General features: G+C 36.1%; 1 protein-coding gene across 5 annotated transcripts; it reads right to left on the reverse strand.

Annotated features, from left to right (window-relative positions):
• Window positions 1-127: 127 nt before the first annotated feature.
• On the reverse strand, window positions 128-20,088 carry LOC135684112 (lysine-specific demethylase 6A). 5 transcript variants are annotated; one of them, XM_065199515.2, is made up of 33 exons: window positions 19,877-20,088; window positions 19,700-19,749; window positions 17,063-17,144; window positions 16,534-16,642; window positions 15,876-15,925; window positions 15,112-15,170; window positions 14,539-14,659; window positions 14,207-14,261; window positions 13,886-14,014; window positions 12,990-13,116; window positions 12,281-12,379; window positions 11,780-11,911; window positions 11,255-11,295; window positions 10,679-10,763; window positions 10,433-10,514; window positions 9,302-10,060; window positions 8,860-8,965; window positions 8,304-8,374; window positions 7,990-8,060; window positions 7,682-7,745; window positions 7,417-7,466; window positions 6,425-6,502; window positions 6,058-6,106; window positions 5,647-5,746; window positions 5,415-5,529; window positions 5,169-5,191; window positions 4,580-4,701; window positions 4,085-4,127; window positions 3,927-3,977; window positions 3,520-3,610; window positions 3,017-3,143; window positions 2,428-2,544; window positions 128-1,798 (listed from the first exon to the last, which is right to left on the reverse strand). In XM_065199515.2, exons 1-33 carry the CDS (start codon window positions 19,877-19,879, stop codon window positions 1,706-1,708), a joined length of 3,354 nt encoding a protein of 1,117 aa, XP_065055587.2. In that variant the 5' UTR covers window positions 19,880-20,088; the 3' UTR covers window positions 128-1,705. The 5 variants fall into 5 exon arrangements, with proteins under 5 accessions (XP_065055587.2, XP_065055591.2, XP_065055589.2 ...); XM_065199519.2 differs by lacking the exon at window positions 17,063-17,144 and having other exon boundaries at window positions 14,539-14,624; XM_065199517.2 differs by lacking the exon at window positions 17,063-17,144.
• Between the last annotated feature and the right edge of the window lie 1,270 nt (window positions 20,089-21,358).

Here is a 21,358-nt window from a genome sequence, read left to right on the forward strand (position 1 = left end):
CGTGTCTTATAGTTGGTTGATTGGGCCCAGGGCCCCAACAGACGTAAATGCGGCCCTGGATGAATCCGAAGTTGACCGAATTTTCGACAAACAGCAGAAACGTACAGGAGTAGAGTGTCAGCAAAGGTTTCTTGAGTGAATGAAGATTAATATGAACCAAATTAAAAACTCTTCAAATACATACTTTGCAATTGTTTTGACAGAAATCGCCTTAAATACTATAAGAATTTTGCTTCAATAAAACGAAACAGCCCAAATTAATAACAAAACAGAACAGAAATACCTTCCCTCGTTTCTAAATAAGGGTAGGTGTTCTGATCATACCCGTTTGTTCTCAATGTCTTCTTTGCTCGCATTGATACAAATAGTTTATAAATATTCCTTTTGTTCCCATGAAGAAACAAACAGGAAGGCAGAGCTCACACTCATTTATCAATCACATCGCACTTCCATAGTCGAACACATTTGCTGTTATTCAAGTTATGCTTAAACTGTTGGTTTAAATTTCATTATACTGTGAGACTACCATTCTGATTATTCATCAGAGGTAAAAATTGGAAGGGGGAGACCCAAAATGTGCATATGAGTTCGCATTAATCATCAAAAGAACACGAAGAGCATCATTAGGAATTAGAACTAAGGAAAGAAAGCCAGGTTCAAACAGCGATTTTGGAAATCAAATACAAGAACAAGCGCATCGCCATTGGAGCATAGTAAGTGATGGTAATTAATTCATGCAGGCCATTCATGGATTCGGGAGGGTGGATATCCATTTGAAAAAGATGAAAAGTTTAGATGCTCGTAAAGTAATGTAGGAAATCGAAAAACATTTTTAAAAAAGCAGTCAGGATTTGTCAGACAAATCTATATTAATTAACTGACATGGAACTAGCTTCTCCGCACCATCTGGCAATGGGGGCTGGAATGCTTTGCGCGTTTGAACATGGCTTAAGTTCACAACATTTAAATGATAATCATATTACGCAACTGACACAAAAAATATCCACAAAACCTTTAAGCACTGACCTGAAATTTATTCATAAACATTAAGTTGTTGAAAGTTGTCATTGGTTGCTAAATGAAATAAAATATATCGACCAGACACTAAATAACAAACTGCAGTGTGGCCGAGGAGAAGTCCAACGGACACTAGTTTATAAGTATCATTTGTAAACGACTTGCAGGCCATAGGAGCCAAAAGATGTGTCCAAAGAGCCCTTGGGCGTAGAACAATGCAAATCTGTCAGGAAGGAACTACAAACAAACTCAGAGCATGAACCATCTGTACAGGCATGCTTCAATACAACACAGAAAAAAGTGTCAACACAAGGTCCTACAAGTCTTGCCTTAAGAATGACATCTGAAGAACATGGTTGCCTAGTTATAAGTGATTAAACATTTGAACATCTTCCGAAATATACTTTATCTGGTAATTGAAAAAGAGAAGTTCTGGGAACCTCCAACATTGGGCCTACAGACACAAAAGGGGTTAATGTGGTCCTAGCAGCAACCAATGTCAACTGACAATCGCATGATCTTTATTTACATTGAAATATACAAAGATAAAAAGCGTAGTTGAATTGTCAAAAGCTATCCAAATCGTAGCAAATTACGGCATCCGTTGAAGAATACTTCTTTAAAAGCGTTTTTATCAGTCCATAAAGTTAGAATTGAAATGTTTTCGTTTACTTAAACCTTTTGGTCGCTAAGATGAAATAGGCTGCGGGGCGTGATGCTGACTCTGCATTGAATTGTTGCAAAAATTGGCGAAAACCTCTCTCAATTCCTCTAACGTGAACTGCAAGAAAAAAAGCAAAATTAAAAACAAAACATAGAGGAATTAGCAGATCGCATTTCCAGTGGAGAAACGGGGCTTTATGTCAGAGCACTTAAAATGTTGGCACTGCGTTTCAATCAATACATTAGAAACCTAAACGAAAAGGCTACGGCAAAAAAGGACGCAAGGATTTAGGGATCCACAGGAGGTCTTAATATGAACCTTGTGTTAAAGAATCTTGTATTATTGTATGGCAAGCCATTAGGTTTCATTTAATAGGACATGGTCCCTTGAAAATTCTGTTGTAATGAGGCACCCCTATTGCCAGGCATCACTGACAAAATTTATCATCAAAATACACGATCAAAACACAGCCTTTTAGATATGAGCTTGTTTGATAAGACCCAACTATGTCACTTGGCACTTTTAAAAGAAACTAACATTTTTTGAAAGGCTCCTCTTTACAAGTATTTACTGTATTGCAATATGTAGACTTACATAGCAGTATTCATTAAACTAACCGCATTCTTTTTTCTCTCATCACCAAGCTAAGATTAGCCTGGAAGAACTAAGTTCTAAGAACTAAGCTGGAATCAGAAGGACGAATGATAGAAAACAATATTTGTTAAATGATTAAATCTGAAGAATACCTGATTCAAAACTTTGAAACCGTCTAACGTCGCACTTGTTTTTCTTGCGCAGTCTTGACAATGAACCATTAATTTTCGGTTTATTTCTTTCACAAACAGCAGATTGAACACTTCAACCTTTAAAAAAAAGGAGAAAGGGTCTATTTAACTTCAGTTCAATACATTAGAGTCAGCTACGATCGCTTTGTAACCTGCTTTAGTAAGGAAAAAGGAAGTTGTAATTAACAACCTGAAATGAGTTCGAGGAAAAGGGATGCTGCGATAACTGAACTGTTCAAGAGCCGAACGGTGCTCATGTAGCTCACAAAGCGTTAGATATAAAAATTAAAATCTAGAAACACAGAATACTAGGAAACATATGGCATAGCGACAAGCGAAACCATGGTAGGATATGTCGATCAACAGAAACCACAATTGCTGATGAATAAAAGCCAAGATATTAATGGCCGAAAGAGATGATTAAAGTTTACAAAAATCCAAAAGCAATGCAATAAGACCACTATTTGTTAATTGCATGTTCAAAACTCCATATAAATATCAAGCATGTGGCATTTTGCTGCATAGGTTTTGGCGTATAGAAAATGCTTACCTCGCAAGTAGAGCAATAATGTGCCGCCTCGTTCTTTTCTCGACCATGAAACACAATTTCGATTCCCGATTGCTTTAAAATTTCTATCGTAACTTCGCAGTAACTGAGTGATCTCTCTAACAGCGATCTGTGATACAAAGAAAAACCCCAACATAAAGTTCTTGTGGACTGACTAAGCATATTGAATAAAAACTTCTACTTCTTAAGTACAAGGTAGTTCTTATATTCGCACAAATAGTGAGGTACAATAAAAAGGGAATTATGAACACAAAACTATACCAACATGTTAGTCTTGGGTTGCTGGCGTCTTCTGATTAAATTTTACGAAGCATAGGTTGGTGAGAAAGATTTGTTATTGAAATTTTAGACCTTCGGGCAAGGACCGTACAGTTGGGACATTAGGCACCTGACTGTTGTTTCAATTTCGAATGGCCTATCCTTCTATCAACAAAACAATTCTCAAACGAATAATGGTAGATTAATATAATATTTCTAAGGCTCACTTTATATGCTCCACCAGTTTGGGCTCGCTCAGTTTGACATTACGCGCAAGGTTCCAAGTGAGATTCAACATCGGGACGATTGACTTAACGGCTAAAATAAAACAGTGATTCACAAACCTGTGTATCTATAAGAAAATACACGCCAACAAATGATGACATATGTCTTTAAAAGATTACATGAATATATATTTAATAAAGGAAACATTTGACCGTGAAATTGTTACGTCATTGGTTACTGTATAAAACAAACACTCTTTTTTGAACTTTAAATCACAAGGAACCAAAACTTGTTTGACATTCGTACTGCCAGGGGATTGAGACGATTTTTATGATTTTCATTATTCTAACGAATTAATTATCCTTACCCATAAATTACTCTTACGCATATGTTAATTTTATTAAGTTACCTTGTAATTTGTTCCATTCATAACGATCAACTGACAATTTAAACTGGTGTTCTAAAAATAAAAAAGAATTAAGGCATTGAAATTCCTTCCATAAAAATTCGTTACTTTCATAAAACAGAAAATTCTGAATGTATTAAAAACTTGCACGGCGGCCTTACCCGTTAGTGGACCGACATTCCAAGCAATATTATTGCACCAGCCCTGCGATAAAAAAACCATATTTTAATGATTTATAAGTATCTGGAACAGAATACGTTTTCGTTGGAACTTTCCCAACCACAAATGGGAGAGTGGTGTAAAGCCTTACTGATCCTCTATCGGACCATCTACTACTATTAAAATCTTCATGATATCAAAACCGCAATAACCTCCCGCAAACATTTCCAAAATCTTTAGTTTTCCATTATCTGAATCCGTCCATACTGTACTGATAATTTATTCCTACACAAAAAAACAAAAGAGCAGAACACGGCATTTTTGACTGTCAAAGAAGCTACAACTCAAAGCCAGTTTTTCTTTACAACGGTTTGTAACACATCTAATTCGAAATCAACTTTTCAAATCGAGTTGGAGGTTATTCCAGCAGTACTCATTTAGCATCAACATCTCCATTAGGGAATCAACAAAATCAATAAGTAAAAAGGGGTGCTTACCAAGGCTTGCACCCAATGTACATTGCCGCCATTTAGCCAGACAAGTTCTCCGGGTTTCTGAATGAACCTGTACACAGGTACTCGTTCCTCGTATAATTCTTCTAGCTTAGGCCACCACGATCCTGATTGCAATAACAATCAAATTATTAATACTAAAGAAAAGGGCTTCTATGATTATTAAGTATCTGTGAATGAAAATTTCAGAGAATTTTTGGAGAACTAAAAGCAGTGAGTTGTATCTACATTTCTGCATAGGGACATCTGATCAGAGAGAATGGAATTAAAAATATGCTTCCGATGCTTTTCTGTGGAAGTGTTTCGGGGAGAATGAAAGAAAGATTTCACAGAAGGTCAAATGGTCGAGATATTCAAACCAAGGAGCTCCTGGTAAGACGCTCAACAATTTCTGTGCAATCGTAGAATCATAAAAATCCCAGAAAACTTAACTTGTTATACATCAAATCCCAATTGAGAAGGAAGAAAATCCCAATAGTGGGATATACATCATTCATGGTAAAATATTCATAAAAAATTCAAACCGGCGTATAGTAACACGAAAAATTAAAAGTTAGTGAAGCTTTAGACTTACCTACTAAGAAGTTTAAATTATGCCTGCAATTAAGAAAAGAATGTCATTAATCTTGGAAGAAAGGAAATGTTGCCTTGATGGACTTTTATACAGTTAAGCGATAGACGTTAATTTGAAAATACCTAATTAGAGATTACTATTGCACAGTGACTGGTACCTTGACCTTTGGATACGCAGTCATACAAAAACATAACATAAACTAGTAGCATTACATAGAAATAGAAAAAAATGAATTTTTGAACTTACTTTTCACAGAGATTATGGACAACTCCCCAATACTCTTTAGGAGTGCAAAACCACTCGCAGTCACCTGGTCCAATGTTAATGTTAAGCGCACAGAAATTGTTATTCTCCTGATGGCCTACAAAACGAGTGAAAACAACACTTAGGGGACTTCTTTGACAGCATCAGAAAAAGCTCTCATTGGGCTAACACTGCCACATGCCATGTCCGTAAGTGAACTAAAACAACTCAATACCTGGGGTTCGACATCCGGGAATTTTCATGTAAAGCTGGACTGTGTTCATTCCGAGAACATTATGTCCCACGTGGCTTAACATGTTGCATCCGCTAACAACCTAGGAAGAATAATTGGCATAGAGATGAGATATATAAAACATGTAAGCTTTTTAATAATTGTAAGAAAACTGAATATCTCGCTAAGGTCAGAATTTTGGAAAAGTTGTTGATAGCATTGATAAAAAGCTGGTTTGAGAGTCAAATCATAGTTTTTCCCTCACAATGTTGTTTGTGTAATTGATAAAACGAAAAGCCTTATACACATTCCAACTATCTTGTGTGTAATCGCATTTCTCTCCCTCTTACGGTCCGCAAATTGTGTTGACTAAATAACACATTATGGTAACTAAGCATTTAGATAACAACGTACCTTCATGAAAGGGGGGAGCTTTGCAAGTTCTGCCAATTGTGGTTTCCATCTAAAACGAGAAATGAAGCCATTATGCCGATAAGAAATCTTCCAACGACCAAATTTGAGTCATCAGCTTCCATTACATCTATCAAGTGCGAGGAATTTCAGTTTGGCACAAAGTCGTTTCTACACTAACAAACAAAGGTTGGTTTCTTTGAGTTTCTGAAATCTTGAAACAAAGAAAACCCCAAATGTGCTAAAATGAGCCAAAGAATCTAGTGCCAAAGATATACCCTCGACCAACTGGAGAAGAATGACATCGCAAGCTGCTTGGAAACGAGGAGATAGGGAAATTGAAGCAATTTAACAAATGTTAGTTACTCACTTTTTAGTGTCCGAGAGGTCCACATTAGTGCCGAATTTAATCATAGTAAAGTTACCAGATTTCTTCAACTTTCGGTCGCTGGAAAAATTAAAAATAAAAATTAAAAAGTCAACAGTTTAATTCAATTTTTGATTGTTTGCCTCTTTCAGTGCGATAAGGGCCAATCAAAGTAACGGAGTATTTTAAAGCTAAAAGAAATCGCTGCAAAATAGACTGATTTTCAACTAAACATAGGCTTGACTTTAAAATGCAGCTTCAAATCCCTTTGCTCTACATACCAAAGGTTGCAAAAAGATGTAGCTTTGATATACGACATGATACGTTCAGAAAAACATTTGCAAGATCACAATTAGGTGTTGGAGTACCAAATTGATCATTAATGGCCTTGTATTTGGTGGAAAGTGGCATATTTTAAGCCATTTTATTAAGCCTACTCTATAACAGCTATTGAAGCACTTTAGTGAACTTGTTTATCGCGGGAATTTTGGTATTTTCATTTAATGAGAGGACGAAATGTTATTTACGAACTGATTACGAACACCGCAATCACTTAAGATGGAAAGGATGGACTTGACGATTTGGGACATATTTTTTGATTGAATTCTGCTTCAACATATCACACCGCTGCCATTAGGCAAATCGATACTGCAAATTGGTGCAAAATGAACTTGTTTATTGCAAATGTTTCATAGGTACTTCAATCATCATGGCCCAATATTTGTGTTTTTGCAAATGTTGATATTGTTTAGAAATAAGCAAAAATCAAGAATATTCTTTCATTTACTATTTTCAGCATCAAACCTTGATAAATTTTTCAATATATTCCAAATGAAAAATCATCTTATAACATTTACGAAACTTGCTATTGCCACTTGAATTTCGGTTTGCTAAAACATTTTGCTGCAGTGCCGCCATTTCTGTTTCAACCTATGCAACACTTTTGCTCACTGAGTGTATACATATTAAAATTTAGCTTAGATATATATTATTACCCCGAAGAAGAATCACTGTCTGTTGTTAAGTTTGCTCCGTCTTTGTTTTCCTGAAAAAAATGTTATGATTCCTGTTAGATGATTAATATTAATAAAAGCCAGGAGCAATTTTGAGGAAAAGAAGAAGCATTGCTATGAATGGAGCAAGAAGCATTTTCATATCACGGGATGTATTACAACAACTGGGGAAATTCATATTTATCAAAGCTGAATAGCAATTGGCAAATAGGGTTTTGGAATTTCAGAAGCATGTGCACATACTTACATTGTAATGTTCTTTGAAAGACTTGGCTTGGTATTTTGCATATTTAGCAATTGTAGTCGAAGACCTTCAGAAAGGGAGAGCAAAATCTTCACAATAACTTTTATAACTTCACAGATGCAAAATGACAAAAGTGAAATTCAAGCATTTCATTTCACATCCTTCACAATAAAAATTGAAAGGAAAACTGAAGAGGTTAAACAAATCTGGGACAGAAGAAAACAAAATCTAATGGCCGTGTTACACTACAATTGTTTTCAATAAGGACACGGGCATTGTATTCCTAACTAACTAGATTCAACAAGGTTTACCTGCTACTTTCACAGTACCAAACTTGCTTAGTTCCTTCAGCATCCCAGTTCTCGTCAGGTGCTTGCTGTCGCTAGAGAAAGAAATATGGGCATGGTGACCAATGGAAGAGATGACAAAAGACATAAGCCCTGCGGAGCATGTAAGGTTTAAAGTATAGAGCATGGAACCTGGCCCAAAACGCCCACTGATGATTAATTACGATTGCATGATTTCATAATGAGAGTGACAGGTGATCACTGGTGATGATTCAAGAGCATGATTCAGTTTGGAGCATGCCTTTAAACCCGAGTCTTAAACATTTATGTATAAATACCTGATGTCTGATTTCCACGGTGAAATCTGGGTGGTCGTCCACAAGTCTCTTTGTAGTAAATAAGCTCAAATCTGCGACACAAAAAATCATGATATACAGATCTTTGCTATGGATTCAAAGTTAATAATCTGCTAAACTTAAACACAGGATCCAAATAAGCAGTCATCTGTCCTCCTGGTAACATCCCCCTAAAATCTGAAACCTTCCATCGAAGAACAATGAAAGCAGAGCGTAGATTTGGTATGACACTAAGTACTTTTTTATTGACTTTGCTAAAAGTCGTTGACTATAGTATGTTTCTAGGGTCTCCTTAAAATTAATTTGGCTTCTTAGATAAATCCGACCATTTCCTTATTTAACGACTTATTGAAGGTCCGACTTTACGGGACCAACTTTATGTCGTAATCAAATTTCTCCTTCGTGAATGGTGACAGCGAGAATATCTCCTTGTTAATAATAATGAAACAAGTTTTCACAACGATGTTGATTCCCCATAAACCTATAAGAGCAATCAAGGCAATCTCGAAATTAAGAAAAACCCAAAATAATACCTTACCTATTTTTAAAGCTTCACAAATGCCTCTGATAACAGTCACTGGATTGTTGGGGTCCATGCAAAATCTTTTCAACGCAACTGACATAGCATCTTTCCTTGACTCGACCTTTGGCAAATAATTGTTTCAAACATCATAAGACCCAATCTTTAAAGTAACAAAAGCATCTTACAGAACATTTGGAGCTTATGATCTTCTAAAAGTGGTCCTTCGAAGGTAAAATCTGCGCTAGTTAAACTTCTGACAGATTTCCAAATCAGGTTTCAAAAGAGCTAAACAGCGTGAAATTATTATAGACAGGGAAACACTATAACATACAACAGACAATAACACTGAGGGCATCAACCGTGTGATTCTCTAAAATCATACTTATCAAAACTTAGCAATGTTTGAAGACTCTAAATGCAACGTAAATTAACTGATAAAACACACAGGAAAACTTACGGTTATGCTGGGTGTTGGTGGTGAAAGCTTTTCAATTGGTAACTGTGGCTGTGGTGGAGGGGGAGCCCTTGGTACCTCCTTTGGATTGAAAAGCAGGGATATCTTTGGTATTTTGAAGCCATTAGTGTTTGCTCCAATTTTAGGAGTATTTGGTGACAGCAGTGGCTGATGAGGCGATAACAGATTGGGCGAGACCACGCCAGGTGACAAAAGCACGTTGGAAGGGTTCGTTATAGACAGAGGCTGCTGATAGCTCGGGACACCTCCATTGATATGGGACACTTTAGGAGAGAGTAGTGGAGACACCATTGATGATGTAGTTGGATAGTTGCTGAACTCTGATTGGCTCCCTAGACCGTTGACAGCATTGAGGGTCTGCTCTCCTCCATTTCTTGTAAGATGTGAGGCAAAAATTGGATTGTTATTTTGATGGGCTAAATGTGATTGTGACGATTTATTCCACGTTTCATTTAAATTGACAGATTCGAGTGGAAGTGACTTGCTAAGTTTTTCTTTTTCATTGAGTTTTTGCGAGCCATTCAAATTTGTCTGGCCATGCCCAAGGGGGATTGCTGAGTTCATGTCATGTGGTAGCGAGGCAATTGGCTGCCCAGCCGCAAAAGCGGGCTGCTGTGGATTCAGCCTCGGTGCCATTTCAGAGGCCATGCTGGTGGCTTGAGCTTGTTTGTTTTCTCCTTCAGGTGGCTGAGTTTGGCTTTGGTTTTGAAGGCTTAAAGCCGCTTGTTGATTGATACGCGCCTTGAAAGCAAACAAGGTTGTTCATTAGCATATCAATAAAGGTAATAAAACAAACTGGCCAGTAGGTAAAATTAAGATACAGTAATAGAGCCTAAAGAGAGACAGCAACGCATGAAAACGGAGGATACCTAATGACAATAAACAAAACCATTTGGCCATGCTCTCGGTTGTTTATGCAAATCACTTGGCCTTGCTCCCACTTGTTTATGCATATCATGTTTATGCATATGCACATATTGTTTGTGCAAGAGGCCTTGCTCTCACTCAATGCTATCAAACACTTCAAACGAACAAGGTCATCACCAAAGTACAACCGATATACTTTAGAAAAATAGCCAAGATCTTTTGGCTTGGATACATCCTCGCCCTTACCTGTTGAACAAGGCGGACAGTTCTGGTTGTCAGTTCAGCTGGTATTGGCAACTTCCAAGCTTCTTCAATGTTTGGTAGACTCCTACAAGAAATAAACCAAAACACTTACTTAAACTGAAAAATGTTTTTACGTCAATTTACTGAACAAACATTATAAAATGCACCTAATACCGTCACAGTACATTGACAAACATTGACAACTTTAATAATGCTCCTTGTATGGAAGAAAAACGAACTTGTGCATACTTTTTGGCGGCATCGGGGGCCGGGTGACTTGTCATCTGACTCTGCAAATACCTCATTCGACTCTCTAAGCTCGGGTTTGCAGTTCCTGTGAAAAAGAAACATGACCACCAATTTAAATACTGTAACTTTGAACTATTCTAACTATTTTAATCTTAATCTTTTACGTGTATGAAGCTGATGCACGAAATCTTCTGACAAGATTTAGAAAACCTGGTAACTAATGAACATCTATCATCTATCATAAATGCGTTTGGGAAAAATTGACATTAGACAGGAAAATTGCAGTAAAAAGGTAAAACTTGCTTTTTAAACCGAATGGAAGATTTTCTATTGTCACTTAAGAGACTTATAATTAGCATCAAAGTCGTTTCAAAAACGCTTTCTATTCCTTGCATTCTAACTCTTACACTATGAGGGGCTTCAAATGCTTGATTCGCCTCTGATTAAAGCAAAATAAATGATGTAAAGGCAACCAACATGACAGAGTATCCAGTTACATAGTCCTAAAACAGGTAAGATGACATATGACGTTAGCATCAGAGAATTATCAGAGTATTCGATTAAACGAAACCTTACCGCATGATCTCAAAGCATTTGTATAACAGATGATGGCATCTCTGTGAGAAAGAACAGAATATTGTCACCGCTTGAATGGTCATGCATATAAAATATGGTTATTAAGCAACAGCATATTGCTCCGAATAGAGGAATACTAGAGCATAGTAAAGGAGCGTGTTGGCAACAGTTTTTATTGTCTCGATGGCAACAAAAGGCCTTGCAAGAAGCGAAATAGGCCTGAAGCTTTGGAAACCTCCAATATATGCCAGGGTCAGTGACAGAAGTTCGAGCTTGGGGTAAGCGCAGTGACTTTTCCGAGATTCTGATTTTGGTGGCGATTTCTCTTTCATTTCCTGTGCCAAAATATAACACTTTCGAGGTCAAGTGTGCGAGGGTCGGCTTGTGATATTATGCTTTCAGCCCACCGATAGATCATTTTTTTTAAATCTTCTAGCATCTAACTTTTTACCAATTTTTTTAAAAATGACAAAAAAGTGTTCTTCACTAACTGCAGGAGACAAAAATCTAACAGCAAATACATACTGGATTTGGTTTCCCGATTCATATAGCACCCCTAGGTCCGTCCAGGCGGCCGAATGCGAGTTGTCTAATTGAACAGCACAGATATAAGCTTGCAAGGCATCCATTGGCTGGTTTTGCTGTTGATATAGCACTCTGGAACAAAAATATACACAGTTTAAACAAAATATACCGATTTCTGTCTTTTCTAGGCCAGGAAAAACCATGCTTACCTACATGCTTCTAGGCGGAAAGTTCTCAAATAATTGAGCTACTTTACTCAAATGAGTAAACAAGACAGTGACGGTGAATAGTGACATGTGCCTGCTTATGAAAAGACAAAAAGATAAAGGAAAACAGCCCTCTACTAGTGCCCGTAAAACGGTCGCTGTACACACACAATCAATCAGAACTACACATGGTTTGGGGTGTCAATGGTGAACGCAACCGAAGGCTTGATAATAACAATGTTTTCGACAGATTATAACTGAACTTCTGATTGAATTCCTAAATGTATCGACTCACCCAATGGAACACCATGTATCAGCATTAGCCTCTGCTTTGTCTATTGCATGCCTGTACGCAGTGAAGGCCTCGTGTACTCTTCCAAGTTGTGAATAACATCTGGGTCGCAAAAACATAAATGCAAATCAACACAATGCAAAATAGCTTATAGTCTATATTGGAAAATAGGAAAATGCAAAACATACCAGAAAGATAGATTGGTTTGGCAGGATACATTATAGATCTATTAAACAGAAAGAAGATAATGTGTTTGACCGACATGGTTTAATTGACATGGTTTGACCGGCATGGTTTGACCGACATGGTTTGACCAGCATGGTTTGATTGACATGGTTTGACCAGCATGGTTTGATCGGCATGGTTTGACCGGCATGGTTTGACCGGCATGGTTTGATTGACATGGTTTGACCAGCATGGTTTGATCGGCATGGTTTGACCGGCATGGTTTGATCGGCATGGTTTGATCGACATGGTTTGACCGGCATGGTTTGACCGGCATGGTTTGACCGGCATGGTTTGACCGGCATGGTTTGACCAGCATGGTTTGACAGACATGGTTTGACCGGCATGGTTTGACAGACATGGTTTGACTGACATGGTTTGGTTGTAATGTGTAATATCTATCTAAAACTTTCTAAACAGAGAAAATGCTGCTTAGCGAAACTCAAAATACATAGTGTATATTATACACAACATTAGTTTAGCCTACCTCCCTAGAAAATACCAGGATGATCCACTGGAAGGATCTAGTTCTAGTGACTTCTGCAGGCAGTCTACAGCCTCCTTCGTCCTCTGATTTTTCTCTCCTAATTGTTCGTGCGAATGAAACATCCATCCTACATAAATGAATGGTATAATTTAGATACCAGTTAATTTCCAATTATCAGGTAAGATACAGTTAAGCTCTTCCAAGCTTTCATAATTCACGATGAAAGATTGCTGGAAATTCCTCTATGAAGTGTTAATTGTTTCTTAAATTTGCTACTGCCTTGAAATATATCATTTTAGCTGATAATGTTAGGGAAAAGCCCTGAAGCCTATAGCTTAGTCTTAACAGAGGAAAAGAAGGAGGGATTACGAAGAAAGGGAGGTGAGATTTTTGCTTTGAATGAGGACAGATTATAAAAGTCTGGGAAGCAGAAAGAGCGTAGAGCGTTAAGAGTTTACCACATTTGGGGAGGGAAGATGAGCAGTGGACAGATTTGTAAGGCATTTGTAGGACATATGGACTAGCAGTAAAGCAAGTTTTGAAAGCTTTCTATGAATAAAACTTGTATTCTCTAGAGCCTTCTTTTGAAAATCTGTCAGTATTCTTTTCTTAAGTTACACTTCCTCTCCGTCTATAGATTCCATGTAGCATTTATCATTTATCAAGCATTTATCAAGGGAAATATTTACATTCTGAACTCCGGAGGGTTGTTTATACAAAAAGAAAGAAGAGAACAGAGATAAAATCAGCAGGGGTTAGGACTTTAATACCAATCAAAAGTAAAAAATCTCAAAGTGAAAACCATATATTGTAGGCAACTTGAAAACTTTGATAGTATTAGCTTTTCAAAGCATGTTGGGCAACAGAAAGAGCATGTTTTTAAACTAATGGCTTACCTAGCTGCCTCCAAGCAACTGACTGTATATGAGGAGGCATCCCATTTGCACTAATAATGGCTTGGTATGCTTCTTTTGCCAAATCAAATTTTGACTGCATCTCAAATAAATGAGCTATATGAAACTGAACTGAAACAGAAGATGGAAATAAATGTAAAATCAAAGTCTGAGAAACCAGAAGGAATTTATAGCTCATTTTATAGCACAGAAGGAATAGCACAGAAGTCTAAAATCTAAGCTTTACTGTGAACCAAGACTGAAAAAAGGTGCTGAGTAAAGAAAGGTTTAGAAATGATGTCTTATTATGAATATTCAACTTACTCTCAACTTTTGAAAGAGAACAAGGATTTGAATCTAGCAGCGCAAGTTGAAAATGCTGAAAAGAAATGAGATAAATTTCAGTCAATCCAAAGTCAAGCAGCTCTATTCAAACAAATGTTTCTTAAGTTAATTAACTGTATATCATTAAGAGGTGTGACAAATACCCTTGTTCTTACATAAAGCTGAAACATCAATAAGTATAATAAAAACAAAATCAGATTTAGAAATGTAGCTGGTGCTTTGATAATGATTCCAATGACTACAAATGAAAGCAAACCCATCATTCTTCACTGCATGGCCAACTATTACATATATAATTAATCAGTCCTTACCTTCAAACTAGCATCATAATTTGCCATAGACTTGAACATAAGACCAAGTCTCAAATGGACTTCGTTTGCTCTGTTAAAACTTGGATCTATATATAACAATTGCTGAAATGCTTTAATTGCCCTGTAAAAAAGTAGTGAACAGACTATTATTGAAACTAAAAAATAACAGATTTAATCTTCTCAAGAAAAAAGGTTTCTCAAAAACCAAATGTTATCTCAAGAGAGAAAGACTGCTTTTCTAAGCAGTACCATGTGCTATGACTGTGAGATTAACTATGACACAGCTATTTTTAGACACAGCTAGTGACATGAAATGACATACTTTGAAGCATTCATCATCCTCAAATTTTAAAATCTCTTATTAAAATTTTCAAATATGAAGAAACTAGAGAAATTACTTGGAAAGATATGCCTCAACATTGAAATGGCTATCTCAGCCAGAGGACATAAAACAAATCAAATATATACCGATGATACTTTATTTTGTGAACCACTTATGCCTACTCTGACTCTAGAATTATGCTAGAATGCTAACATTTGCTAAGATGCATGGGACACTGCCTACTTACTTACCACTGATATGCATTAAAGTGAAAATATACTATTCCTAAACCATACAAAAACGGTGCATCCTGAAATGAAACAGAAATAACTTACTTAAACTTCAAACTTGTTGAATCACCAGAGAGTCACTTTCAGTAACAAAGATTATGCATCCAATTTGCTTTTTCCTTATTCAGAAGCTTCTATACAAAATCAATTAGCTCAGCTATCTGTTTAGATCATCTGTTTCTAAACAACGGTAGAAAAGCACCAAAAAGTCTAAACAAGAAATGGGCTATTGCGCAAGAGGGGGTTATGATTTTGAAGTAGATTAACTTCAAGTAGATTAGCTAAAAATGGCATTGTACCCCCAATACAGGTCCAAATGATTTTAAAATATTTGGTCAATGGTGACTTGCCTGATTACCAAATGAGTCGATGCTACAATTCATAGCAACTTTGGTAGAGATCCTCTTGCCCAGATTGGCTTAGCTTAGTGTCAATTGAAACATAACTCCAAATCTTTGCTATCAAACTGCCAGCTTGTTATTCCTTAATAGTCTCAAATTTCACAAAATGATGGCACTTCAGCATACAAATGAGGTTCCCAGTTTTGTTATGAATAATTATGAGAAAGATATAACCCTGGGAAGGAACTTATGAATACTTATTGAAACAAATTCCTCTGAATTTAAAGGTTCAATAGCTCACTCCTGGAGTAGCAGCATCTCAAGGAAGTTTAAACACAAAATTGTGACAAAGGCCTGCATAAAAAGATAGCTAAATAAAAGTACCTTGAAATACTCTTCATGTAAATTGAAAAAACGCTGGTATGCAGACATAGCTAGAAAAAGAATGTTTGGAATATTCAAGGTAACCTCAAGATAAGTGTTTTGTTTAATCTAAGGAAACACAATTGTCATTCATCCCAGTATTTACAAAAGTTATAGGTACAAGCAAAGCTGCAAAGCCATAGCAGTATTCATAGCCATGTAACAAAGCTTACTCAAGGCACCTAGCTTCTTGACAGAATCAAATTTCAGGACCATACTCAGATTTCTACATATACTTAGAGGAACTATAAAAATTCAATAAATGTATGGTTAATTTGATGTTGTGGCAGAAACCTATATTTCAAATTCATTCTTAGCTTTGCACTTTAAGAATCAATCTCTTATGAATCAACATTGTAGACAATTCACAAAACATGCTTTGTATCATCTGAGGTTGAGGAACTACAGGTAGAGTGCAATATAAGAAATTTTATACAGCTTATGGAAATTTCATGATTCAAGATGACAGAGCCAGACCAAAATATTGTGTCAAAACATCCACAAACTTCTCAAGGGACAAACAAAACAAAGCCTTCATACATACTCTAAACCTTTTGTGCAAAATATCCTCCATACATATCCTACACCTTTTATGCAAAATAATATTCACACACAATACCTTTGTTAAAATCTTCTAAGAGGAGGTGAAAATGGCCAAGCTGGCAATAAATTCTTGTGTCTGCTTGCTTTCCTTCAGCTTTAAGTTTATTTTCCAAGAACTGAATTCCCTACCATATAGAAGTATATATACATGTTTACACTTGTATTACACAGCCTTTCAAAGGAACAAATATTTGTAAATAAACACAGTCTGACATTAATACTGTATTATAATAATATCAATCTAAATCGTAAATACAAAGGACATTTAATTCATTTGGCAAAAAGCCATTCATATGAAGATATTGACATCAAGCAAATATGATGTAGTTGCTTGTTCAACGGGATGGTTCTTAATGTCACTAAAATGTTACATTTCACGGAATAACTGGGCAGGTAGCCAATCACTTCTTGGGTATGACTGATAACTTGATATCAAATGAATGAATTTCAAACAAATGCGACTCATATGAGAAACTAAAAAGGTTTTCAAATGAAGCATTTTGGAACAGGAATAATAATCTAGACTATGTGATTGTTTAACTTACTTTTTGCAATAAATTACCGTGATTAACTCTCTGAGCACCCTCACAAATGGGCTCAAACCATCTCATGAAACCAAAGAGTCGACTACAACAAATATGGATTATGTGCTAGTTTAATGAAGTAACAGTATATTATATTTATTGGATCTGAGCTCACATATAATCAAATCTTTCACAAAAACAAACTAATAAAAACCCAGAACTTGCCTATTTAAGTCAAATAGGAAATTTATGTTTACATATCAAAGCCCTAAAAATCTTAGAAATGCTAAATTTGCTGGCAAACCCTTGGCCAATGTATAAAATTGAGTAAAACGTGATTTCTTTTCTTCAAGCAAGAGAGATCACAACATTGCCTAGCAACTTAATCTTTCCACACTTGACTTATGCAAACTTAATCTTCCATGTTCCCAAGTGGCAAATGTGATCAAGAAACTTGATTAAAATACTAAACTACTACAAAAAGTTTGTATAGAATAACAAATAAGGAACAAAAAAGCTTGCTAAAGAGCTTGGATAGAGCATTTTGGGCATCATATCAAAATACTTAAACAAGCACAACTGTGAATTATATGTATAATAGCTGTTTATAAATTTTATACATGTAGAATCAGGGGATAGCTGGAATTAATGAGCAAATATAAAACCTGGATATATGGATGTATACAATGTTTATTTAACAGTATCGCGTGTGCACATCAGCTGACTTTCAGAGAAGTCATAATTCTGATTAGTATGTTATAAGGGCAACCGATTAATTTTCAGTTTAAATGGTGTGACCTCAGTGATTTTCAAAAATACATTTTAACATTTTGATATAGCTTTCTCAAACTCTGTTCTGAGTTTATTGCTTGTATGTTGCTTTTTGATAAACTTTCTTCAAACAATCCCCTTCCCCCAGAAGAGCTTACAGATGATGACTGACATTGAGACTTTTTTCAAGTCAGAGATGCTTTTATGTTCTGCTGAAGGGGCATTGAGGTTACAAATTCTAGAAGGGACCAAAAAGACCAATTTTCTGAAAGGGTACCAAAAATACCAAAGTATTGGAGCAGGGCTATTGTTTTAAGAAACTTTTCTCTTGAACTTCTGATGAATTAGAGGGCCTCCCATAAGTATTTTCAAAAAGCAAAAGCAAGTAATTTTAAACAAATAAAGAAATATAAGACAGACATGGAGAAACTTATACATATGACAAAGTTTAGGTCTATGGATGATGCAGCAATGCCCCATTCTGTAAATCCTCAAATTGGCCCCCCTTGAAAAAGCAAACCCCTCCTCAAAAAGCCCCCACCCTATAACTACAACTTATCAACAACCCCCCCTCAAATAAACCTCTACTATTACTGTAAATCATCAAATTGGCCCCCTCAATTTGTTGATTTTTGCTTGCCTTTGACGTTTTATTGAATTACCACAAAAGTTCATACTTTCGGTAATAATTAATTAAATGTTCATAAAGAAATTCATACTTAAATATACAAGGTCTTTTAATAATGTATTCTTAATGTCAACTATGATTTTATAAGCCCCCCTTGTTTTACAAGCCCCCATCCAAAAATATAAAAAATAAATAAGCCCCAGCACAGGCTAATTTGAGGATTACAGTAAAATATTTTTGGGTCGTTATAACATCCTTTTTCTTGACAAGTTGTTTTACATAGTTGAAATCACAAGCCAATAATATTAGTTTCTTAACTAATCATCTGTTGTTGACGAGGCTAAGGGTACTGATTATGACTTATCATATACATGTCAGTGAAAAAATAACAGCTTATCAAAATAAAGAGATATGGCTGAATTTTAATACTGAAGTGGTATGAAGTGGTAAAAAATATAACATGGAAGGACACCTGCTACTCGTTCTACAGTATATAATCAGTGGTCTGATCAATATATAAATTAAAAATTACATAATTTTGCTAACTTAAGACAGGAAATTACAGATTCACATGAAGATAATAGCAGACAAACATAATACTATTTTAAAATTCAACAAAACATTAAGAAAAACAACAAATAATAATTATATTTTAGCATTTACCAGATTTTCTTAACTATTTGTTGAAACTGAAATATATCGATTTTAGAAAAGCATAGTATTTAAAGCATTAAAAAAAGCTGAGAGAAAGATGTGTGGTTCAGCCATATTATTACAAAGAAAGACTTATTTAACAAAACATAAACATTATGTAACTGCGATCAACTAGCAAGGGTGAAAACAACATTCCTAAAAATGGGCGGCAAAATGTCAACACGTTTGTTCCTTAACATTAATTTACTATTCAAAGGTAAATTAATTTACTATCCAAAGTTGACTACCGAAAGTAATTATGGCTACAACTGTTTGTTATTGATACCAACTGTTGATATATTAATACCGGCCGGGAAAAATAGGACAAGCATCGTCAAGACTTTAATGACTGTTTACTGCAATGTCGCACCGTGACATTATGCACGAACATTTAAGATCGGTTTTTTTGGCGAGAGGCGGTGACTATTGAATGAACAGAATTGACATCGCGTGCGATAGCGGTGTGTTATTACAATCGGTAAGACAACAACTTGGTTATGGCCTAAGAAAAAGGAATGGCATTCACGAGGATAAACAGTCTGAAATGATAAGATTTTCCATCTCACCTGTCATAGCTCTGAAGAAGCTCTTGCTCCTGGTTGTTTAAAGATTCAACCTACAAATTAAAAACAGAATTACTAGAATCGCAGTATAGGAAATCGATTTTACCATTAAAATAGGCGATGTGACTGTGAAAATTCTAGGTAGGTTTAAAAGACATCAAAACATGATGTAATTCTCACCATGACTTCCACTGTAGCAGAGTCCAAGTCCCCTTAAGAACGCTATGAGTGTTCCTGTATATTTTTCCCATCTGTCACCTGAAATATGAATGCAGCTTTCTTCGTAACTGTCAAATACAAGCGGCAAACACTTGGATACATAAGCATTAGGCAGCCATTTTCTTTGTCCGGCACGCTCGATCTACAATCAAGTGTACACAAAAGCAAGCCAACTTTACATGGTCAAGTCTCTTATTATCTTGCAACCAATCAAAGTTCCTCAAAATATCATGTGACCGCACGGGCCTCTTGGAGGGCTGTGACACTTTGAATGCCACCCTTAATCTGGTGCTCCGCAGAGGTACCAACAGCAGAGAAACACCTGTTTATTTCATTTTTCAAAGACACATGTCTGGAACAGGTAAGAAACACGGGCATTTTACACTTTTTCTTGTGGTTGCAGCTTTCATTTTGGCCTCTCAAACTACAAAACTTTCTCATTACCAAAGACTATTCACGCCGCGAGCACCCCATGAAAAACTGTTAACATCCAGTATCCCACAACTGCTCTTTTAACAACTACTGAATAAACGTTGCCAAGCGACGAAACCACATAATACGTTTCGGAAATCAAATCATTATATAGATAAATGTAAATTAATCTTCATTATATTCCTCGAAAGTCTCAAATATAGACCCAAGCCTTGAACAATTTTATAATGTTAATCTCACTGCCATTTTTTTGTTCGTTTTCTCATTTCAGAATTATGCAAATATAATTTAGAAACCAAAAAAGGAAATGTAATTCAAATAGTGCATTCTAAATTGGTATTTTGAATCTGGTATACAACTGGAATTTTCAGATTGACATTTGAAACTAGGGTAAATCTTAACCCCTATTCACAATGGTGGTTTTAAGCGGGGTCCAGGGGGCCATGGTCCCAGACCCCGCACTTATTGTAGCCAAAGGGGGCCCCACACCTAAGAGAAAAGATAGAAATTGTAAAGAACAGGGCCCCGCAGATGCTTGTGGCTCCGGGCCCCGCAGTCCCTAAAACCGCTGTTGCCTATACATTCACTGAAACTGAAATAATTATTTTCACAGATTGGCTTTTTCTAAAACTATGCAAAATGACCAGATTGGGTAATCGGGATTTTGTTCATCTTAATTGTTGAGCTCCTCCATTGTTCTTTTTGTAAATGATTAATGCAGGGATAATTTTCTTCCTCTATTTTTCAAATTGTCTTCTAAAGTTCTTCCGACGAATCCCCAGCAAATGAGTAGGCTGATCTAACAGGATAATTCTAATATTGTGTAACCTCGCTTTCATATCTGTCTCATTTTTCTAAAAAGGTTAATTTAATGATAAGGGATAGTGGCAAAACATTCAGCCACTTTTATTATGTTGCAATGATCCACGGGCTTTTAGGTTTGGCTGGTAGGATAGGTGGAAAACTGCAAGTCACTGCATCAAACTACGGTTTTGGTAACCTTTTAGACAC

This window comes from Rhopilema esculentum, chromosome 21, assembly GCF_057945365.1.
Source record: "Rhopilema esculentum isolate cy_ngs chromosome 21, ASM5794536v1, whole genome shotgun sequence".
Lineage (NCBI taxonomy): Eukaryota > Metazoa > Cnidaria > Scyphozoa > Rhizostomeae > Rhizostomatidae > Rhopilema > Rhopilema esculentum.